This window comes from Oryza brachyantha, chromosome 6, assembly GCF_000231095.2.
Source record: "Oryza brachyantha chromosome 6, ObraRS2, whole genome shotgun sequence".
Lineage (NCBI taxonomy): Eukaryota > Viridiplantae > Streptophyta > Magnoliopsida > Poales > Poaceae > Oryza > Oryza brachyantha.
This window is the reverse complement of record NC_023168.2, coordinates 19,202,644-19,211,318: the sequence shown is the minus strand read 5'-3', so window position 1 is coordinate 19,211,318 and position 8,675 is coordinate 19,202,644. Positions and strand designations below refer to the sequence as shown.

The 8,675-nt window shown below is 41.6% G+C and overlaps 1 protein-coding gene across 1 annotated transcript; it reads right to left on the bottom strand.

Annotated features, from left to right (window-relative positions):
* Window positions 1-1,605: 1,605 nt before the first annotated feature.
* Window positions 1,606-6,335, bottom strand: LOC102704529 (protein RGF1 INDUCIBLE TRANSCRIPTION FACTOR 1). Its single transcript, XM_040525325.1, has 4 exons — window positions 5,906-6,335; window positions 3,157-3,231; window positions 2,842-2,982; window positions 1,606-2,468 (listed from the first exon to the last, which is right to left on the bottom strand). The coding sequence occupies exons 1-4, from the start codon at window positions 6,074-6,076 to the stop codon at window positions 2,067-2,069; spliced, it is 789 nt and encodes a 262-aa protein (XP_040381259.1). The 5' UTR covers window positions 6,077-6,335; the 3' UTR covers window positions 1,606-2,066.
* Window positions 6,336-8,675: the final 2,340 nt, after the last annotated feature.

Below are 8,675 nucleotides of genomic sequence, written 5' to 3'. Positions count from 1 at the left end.
AAATTTAGAGGTTATCGAAGATTTTTTACTAAAGTTTATTTTCTAACATTAACTTTTAAATCTATCGCTAAGAGTATATATATATATATATATATATATATATATATATATTAATTTAATAATTATTTTTTATTTATAAATATACCATTTGACTCCATCCCAGAATGGATCGATCTGATTAGCCTGTAGAAGCAGACACTACCCTAGTCCCCAGAAAATAACACCTTTCGCCCACTCACTCAAGCTAATTCAGACTTTTGCGTTGACAAACTCGTACTCATAAGCAAAATATAAATATATTAGAATTCAAATTTCGTAGCATAATCATTCTAATGATTACCATGATTTTAGTTTTTCAATGATTTCAGAGCCAATCAAATGCTTTAAGGAAACCTAATTAATTAGAAATTTAAAAATTAACCATTAAAGTGACTACGAGTAAATCTTTGACATCTCTTTAGTCTATGCTAACAAACTAGAAATTATATATTTTGGAATGGCGGCAACACTTTATTCGGTTCCAAAATATAAGTATTTTTATATTTAAATACTGTACCAAAATATAAATATTTATAACATTTAAATCTTACATAAAAATATATGTACTTCTGATACTAATCTAATACTACCGGTCACATTAACCACTTTCCATGTGATTTTTCTCCCTCGTTAATTAAGCAACGTCATAATTTTTTTCTCAACTTTAATCTCTGCTAAAAAGACTGAGAAATATTTATATTTTAGGACGAAGCTACTGGTACTGAGTAGTTTAGGATTTATTTGTAGTTGAGATGCTTGCTTGCAGAGCTACTTGCAAAATATAGTTTGGTGGTTAATTTGCTACCATAATCGCTGCAAGAGCAAGAAACAAACATATAGGAATTTTCAAACACAAAGCTCCTGGAGTGACAATGAACCATGCTTCGAGAGAAGTCCTATTCAAAAGACGGTCGATGTCCAAACCGACATGCTTTCACAAGGGAATGAGCAGTGCTCAGTACGAAGAAGAGGACCTCTTCTTCCCCAGAAAAACAAAAGGTTTGAACAGGTAAGCAAGCTCGAGATCGATCGGTCATGGCGGCACGAGCTGAGGTACGGTGGCCCATCCATGGCTGGCAGCATGCATGCAAAAGCTAGCAAAGCACGGCCGCCGCTGCCAAGGAGGGGCAACATTTTCTCCAACGCGGCACAACCTGGCGAGCTCGTCGGCTGTCCATGCCGGTCAAACGACGCACACAGCACACGGCCATTGCTGGATGCATGGCCCGGAACCGACACCAGCATGCATGCAAGTACCATGGCCATTTGGAATTTCATCCCCAGCATTGCTACAAAATTTTCAATCATGGAGTACTAGCTAGACACTCATGAAGAACTTTTAGGATATTTTTTTATAAAAAAATCAAATTATTAATTTGTTGTATCTTACTATTATCATGGTCGCCAAAAAATTGACTTACTATTATCATGGTCGTATATTATATATATATTTTATATATGTCTGTATTAATTAGCACATATATATATAGATATGTAAGATAAAAAGATATTATAATATAAAACTGAAGGAATAGTATACGATAAGACACTTTAAAGCTTCTATAATGATAATTTGATATATATAGTTTAGAAAGTGTACACATGGAATGGAATGCGAGCAAACCTAATTAACCTCAGTTACAACAAGTACAAAATTGGTAGCCACCACCTTTTGGGTCCCTGCACCAGGGGCCCCACAGGTCAGTGCTACCTAGTCTTGTAACAGGGCAGTTTGCAAGCTCAGCTGTTGCTTCTCCTCTCTCTCCTCTCAAGTCTCATCAAAACACTGCTTGCCCTAAAGATGGTGACCCTAGCCAAAGACCATCATCATCCATCACCGCAACCACAATCTCTCCCTCTACAGTGCTAACCATAGGAGGATTACAATTAAGGTAGGTAGGTAACGAGCAACTAATATAGCACCTAATAGTGGCACACACATATATAAGGGGGGTTTGGTCCGAGATTATCTGTACTAGCCAACGCTGTTGCATGCAGCGTCAGCTGAGCTGAGGTGATGGTGGCGATCACGCGAGAGGCGACCTGTGCGGCGCGCCCTTCCTCCGGTTGCTCAGCGACAGCACGATCTGCGGGAAGAACGACCCGCCGCCGCCTTTCTTCTTCCTCGGGACGACGTCGGAGGCCGCCGCCTGCGCTGCCGCCGCCGCCGCCTCGCGACGGGCGGTGTTGTTGCTACGGGCGCCGCCGCTGTTGCTGGAGCCGCTGCCGCCGTAGTAGTGGTGGTGGTGGTGGTACAGTGGGTCCTCGAGGATGGAGTTGGGTGTCATGACGCGGCCGTCATCGTCGTCGTCGTCGGGGAGGCCGTCGACGCGGAGGTTCTCGAAGCGCGGGAAGCAGGCGAGGTCCGGCTCGCCGGACATGTAGAGGATGTTGGACAGGTCGCCGCCCTGCGTCATCACGTGATCCACCTGCATGCATCATCCATCCATGCAAATTAACGACACGATCCATCGACCATGGCAGCAAAAAAATCTGTCCCGAAGATCCTGGGAGCAGTAGCTAGCTACTCTAGCTGCCACTCGATCGGATCGATCATGGTTCTACTTCGTCCGTGTCCGTCTCATAATAACCTTATTTTTTGTTTTTCTGTATCTAATGTTTCACTATTCGTTTTATTTAATATTTTACGATTAATATTTTTATTGTTACTAGATGATATAAAATATAAATAATACTTTATACGTGACTAATTTTTTAAGTTTTTTATAAATTTTTCAAATAAGACGAATGATAAAATGTTGGATATGGAAAAAAATAGATTATTATAGAACGAGGTAATACCTTGCAAGAGAGACAGCAGAAATGGAAGGGCTCCTGCAGGATCCTGTCACATGTCAAGCAGATGTTGCCGGATCCCTTGAACGGCCTGGACTGAGGCCTCGGCTTCAGAAAGATCACCTTTGCACTGTTGATCGTGTATGGCTGCACACCAAACGATAATTCCCACCACACTATTAATTACCTCTTGGATGAAAAAATATATAAGTTTTTGATAGTTAATTAATTATATAAACAATAAAATTAGCTAACATAAATTGAAACTTTTTTAAATAATAGACCGTTAAAAATTCGAAAAACACATGCTTTATACTTCACCTGAACAAAGGAGCAGTCGATGAGCTTGTCGAGATCGTCTAGGCGAACCACGTCATTATACACGTACCTCCGTACCTATACACCATCCACAAAGTATACTCAAGCTCACTACATACCGACAAAGCATATACGTACAATTCTACTGCTAGTAGAAGAGTATTCTAGAAGTTAATTAATCGTATACACCTGCATGATGAGGTAAAAAAGATTTTTTTTTAAAAAAAAGGAGGAGCATTATTCCATCCGGACGGCTGAGGCAGCGGAAAGGATAGGCTCCCGGTAATAATTGCGAGCCTTTGACCGGCGGCTCGTCGTCATCCACATCCCAAGAAACCTCGCGCCATGCGAAACCCTAATTACCATGCCGCCCCTACGCCTTCCACTGTCTCGGTAACACAACCCGAGGGCAGAAAGGTAAATAAACTCTCATCTCAATTAACCCCAGGAGGCCAGGACACTGTAAAAAAAAAGATAGAGAGAGAAGACTACAGATTCACTGTGGCCTGAATGGATGAACAGTGCCGCCATGGCGAGCTTGGACGGTAGCAAAGCATGCAAGCACGACGCAGGATTATACACACCACACTACACTACAGAAAAGAAAAAAAAAAGAACACAGGTACAGAGAGCCGGAGCAACAGTATTGAGGCCTTGTTTGGCAAGAGGTCAGGGTCTTTTACCAAGCACACATATGGTAAAAAAAATAAAGAAAGAAAAGATCTTGTTTTATTTTTTTTATTTTTACCATGCCAATGGCCTGAGCCCTGTGTGGTCTGTGGTGTCTGTAGTTCTGCACTGTCACTGTGACTGACTGCAGCTGCGATCTTAACAGCTCTGGCTGAGAGGCCGAGACGACGCTGGGTAGATAGATAGATAGAGAGATGTACACACAGGAATTGCCCATCCATTTATCAACCAACCGGCGCCGTCTATCTTTGCAGCAAGAGAGAAGAGAGAGAGAGATCAGGGAGGTTTTGCTTTGCTATTCATGGCAAAACAATCCGGATAACCCAACCCATTTTTGTAGATCAAACTTGTTTTTGTTACTGCTGCAGCTGTGATGTTGCACTCCCCAGAGGCTTTAAGGCTCAGTACTTTCTGAAGTTTTCAGAGAAATTTGATGATACTGCTACTGCTACTTCTTCATTTTATGTGGGTAATCAGAAGAAATTAGTTCTCGTACGTCCAGTTGGGCATGGAAGAAAAGAACCAGAAGGGTGAAGGAAAAAAAGAAAGCTGGAAAAAAGAAAGAGGTGATCATAATAGCTTTTTCATCAGAGGTGACTGTGCTGCGGCTGCTGCTGCTGCTGCGATGTAACTTTTGCAGGTATGCATGGTGAGGTGAACAGAAGAGAGAGAGACAGAGAGCGAAGCATGCAACACCGGAATGGGGGAAGATGCATTGTCATGACCACTCGATGCAGCGTGTGGTAAGCTCAAGCAGATGGGACTCAGCTTAATTATAAGACTATGCTTATTCGGGCGTATGGCCGAGGCTCGCAGTAACACCCTTTTCACCCTTCCCAATTTTCACCTCTCCACATTTCCACTCTCTGGAGATAAAAAAAAAGAAAGTAGTTCGGGACATACCAAACAGCAGTAAAACACACGCAGAGAGGAAATTAAGGTGGACATGCCAAATTTCACCCTTATGTCACATCAAATATCTGACACTTATTATTATAAATATTAATAGTAAACTAATTATAAAACACATGGATAATCTTAGAATTAATCTTAGAATAATTCGTAAGACGAATCTATTAAACCTAATTAATCCATAATTAGCCTATGTAATGCTACTTGCATTAATTATGGATTAATTAGACTTAAAAAATTTATCACGCGAATTAACTTGTAATTAGTTTTACAATTAGTCTATATTTAATATCTGTAATGATACGGGCTAAAAAAATTTAGACCCATCTAAGCACCCTAGCAAGATGTTTTGGGAGTGTGAAAGTGTTAATGGGTGATTAATAAATCAGATTAGCCGAGGGGTCATCATGCACGGAGCACAAGGCGAAGCATGGAAAACGACAAGAAGGGGAAGACGAGAGAGATGGGCACAGGGTTCTAAAAGGGCGGAGAGCTATCGCTGCGACGCTGCAAGTGGTTAAGTGAGACACCCCATGCGACGAACACCGCCGCAGTTAAGCCCAACCAAAATCTAACCAAATCAAGCGAGATGGGATAATAATCACCATGAGCATGATGCTGCATGTAGTACTACACACTGGACCCCCCCCTCCTATAATTAAGCATGGTCCCTAATGACATAATTAGGCGATCTTTCCTCTGAGAAAAATGACACAATTAGCATGGCATGGCATGGCATGGCATGGAGGAGTTAATTAACAAGATACACAAACTAGCTAGCTCCCCACATCTAATATACTGGTAGAAGTATTTAGAAGCCGTTCTGGAACAAGCCAAGACAGAAAGGCTAATGAATTAGGCCAAAGCTAGTGCCTTTTCTCAAGTGGTAAGCTGCTACTAGCTCCTACTATATGCAAAAGATTTCCTAGCTCACAACCCCACAAATCCACTGAATTCAACCACATGCATGCACAGGCACACTGCAGCAGCACTGCCCAGCGAATTCCAAGCAGGCAACTTTGCATGTAACTACATAATTAGCACGGACAGATAGATAATTAACAAGACCATGCATGTTGATTATATGTATACAGGACGGCCGGGAATTGGATCGCCGGCGGCGGCGGAGGCGGAGGAGGAGGGGGGTTACCTGGAGGAGAGGGTGGTGGCGGTGAGAGGGGGCGCAGTGAGGGCAGATGCTGGCGCAGCAGCCGAGGCAGAAGATGTTCTTCTCGTTCTTCTTGCGGCTCTCGTGCGCGGGGCACCCCACGAAGAAGCTCTCCTCCACCAGCCCGCCCACCCACCCCGGTCTCATCCCCATCGCCGCCGGCCGCCCCTTCCTCTTCCTCCCTCAATTCTCTCTCTCTCTCTCTCAGCTCGCTCACCCGCTGATCTCCCAGAGTTCACCGTATGTGTGTGCGTGTACGAGAAGATCGAGCAGCCAAAGATGGCTGCTTTGTGGGCGGGTGAATTGGGAGGGATTAGCAGTGGAGGCGGCCATGGCAGGGGGAGTGCGTGCGTGTATATATAGAGCAGGAGAAGGAAGGAGGAAGGAGGAAGGAGAAGCGCATTCTTGCGGCAATGGCGTCAAAGGGAGGACACCATAGGTTCGGCAGTCAAAGGACCAATTGGGGCGTCACGGTCCAAGTGTCGGGGACCTTTCGCGCAATATCCATCATTTTCAGGGGCTTTTTTGGGGTTTTTTCATGCCACCGCTTCGTGTAAATTCGGGTAATAACAGACTTTTTTAGGGTGTTTTCTGCATTGGAATTGCTTTTTTTTAAAAAAACTTTTGCTGCGGAGCTTCTAAAGGTTGAAAATCAGTCATTGTTAACAATTGCATAGCTAATTAAATATTAATTATTTTACATTATATAGGTATATTAATCGATTTTCTAAAATTAAATAAATTTTTAAAGTACACGTACCAGTTAGTAGTTTGAAAAAACGATTGCATATAAAGTTAAAGAAAAGTTTTCCATTTCTTTCTCTACCGAACGTATTTATATATTATCATTTGTGTTTGTATTGTGTTTTTCAGAATAAAAAAAAGATAGGACACTAAAGATAGTGTCTTGATGGACATCCGTGCCATATCCAGCTTATCCAATAACTGTCGTTTGATACATGTTTTCTTCCAGGCCTCTGAACCACAGAAAACAGGAGCAGGCAGGCAGGCATGCCTGTGCCCACAGTCGCACGGCTACACTCAAGACTGAAAGTGTGACGACTAACGACTAATGCCTGAGTGCACACGGGATCTTCTTATGCAGCTTGCAATCTTTTTCATGACCTACCATAGCATGGTCCTCATCTTTATACGCACACTCACTCCTGATGATCTTAATTGGAACTCTTAAGCTGAACAAAACATGCTAGAGTATATGTGTTCTTGAGCACATGTTCTTAATGGGTTAAACAACTTTGAGCAAGTTTAATAGTATAGCTAACTGCTGGCTTTAAATTATTTATACTTAACTTAATTCATACAATAATCATATAGTACTACACAATTAATAACATGCCTCATATATTATACACATATGTCTTGGAGTCCATGCTACAGCTGATTATAAATCTGTGGTCCACTGCTCTTCTCTTTTCTCTCTTATCTTTTTAAAATATGTTTGTAGCTGGCTTATAGCCGGTTATTGTGCCTGCTCTAAGTTAACTATCAAACGCTAAAAATTTACTTAAAAAATCAGATAAGAAACTTTTACATGGATAACCTTTGCACGAAATATATAGTTTAAGAGCTTGAAAAATATACCAACGAAAATCCACAATCCAAAATTAACGAGGCCAGGGTACATGCCAGATCAAACACTCTGAACTGCTGAATTCAGGTCAGCAAAACTTCTACCATATATCCTTTGTCAAGCCTTTTAATCCCATTAACCAAAAATATCTTGTGCCATTATTCTTCCCTGCCTCCTCACAATCTCAACCAGAGCCTAGTAGCAGTAGTAGTAAGAGCAGTACAAATGTACAATTTTCCTAACGAAAGAAGAAATTGGAGCTGCTGGTGTTCGTCGCTGCTCATACAGCGTCTCTGCCTTTCCGGTTAACCCAGTACAACAGTGGTACTGCTGCCTTTTGTTTCTTGTTTTATGTGGCCCAATTTTCTCTCTCTCTCTCTCTCTCTTTAATTTTTTTTGTCACGCACCAATTTCAAAGCAACTTTTACAAAAAAAAAAAAACTCCCAGTTTCTTGTCCGGTAGCGATGCTTCAAGCTTTTTTCATCTCAAGGGTGCAGTAGTGCAGTACTCTCTCTGTATTAGTCTGTACCGTCTACTACGTACGTTTGCTGCAAATTTTACAGCTGTGTCTATTTCGTATTTCCTGGTCTATGCTTGCTATGAACTTCTCTTTGACCCAAAGTAGAGGCATGGAAGCCAGAGTTAGAGTGCAAATTTGGTTGTTAGTAGTACGAGCTACTACTAATTGGTTTATGTATTTGTGTTCGTTGATTCTAGCGTTTGGGTTAATTGTTGTCAAACTTTTTTGGACAATATTGATAACCTAACACTTGTTTGTTACAGAGAGAATTTATTGCGAACACTATCCACAGTTTGTGCTCAAAATGTATTTTTAATGTTACGTAGAAGTTACTGCTCCTGTGCTCCATGCATTCCAAACTGCAACCATCTTTGGAGCTGGACACGGAGATTAAGAAAGTATGTAAGATTGGCAGATTGTAATTGGTTGAGAAGAGAATATAGGTGACACTAGCACAAATCATGTTATTTGTAATGGCTCGGTAAGCTGTTAGTGAGAATTGGTCACTGATGTGTCTAATTTCGTAATCCTCTGTAAGGACTATAGATGTGAGACATTTATAATAATGGCTCGAATGGAAGAGCCATCACAAATAAAAAAGAAAGAAAAAAACGGAGAAAAAGTCGACCCAACCCTGATT

Excerpts from the sequence above, each read along its gene's own strand:
- LOC102704529 (XM_040525325.1), bottom strand. The coding sequence starts at position 6,076 with ATGGGGATGAGACCGGGGTGGGTGGGCGGGCTGGTGGAGGAGAGCTTC. Across the intron at positions 3,232-5,905 it reads GCCACCACCCTCTCCTCCAG|GTACGGAGGTACGTGTATAA; the intron begins GTAACCCCCCTC and ends GATGGTGTATAG. Across the intron at positions 2,469-2,841 it reads TCTGCTGTCTCTCTTGCAAG|GTGGATCACGTGATGACGCA; the intron begins GTATTACCTCGT and ends TGATGCATGCAG.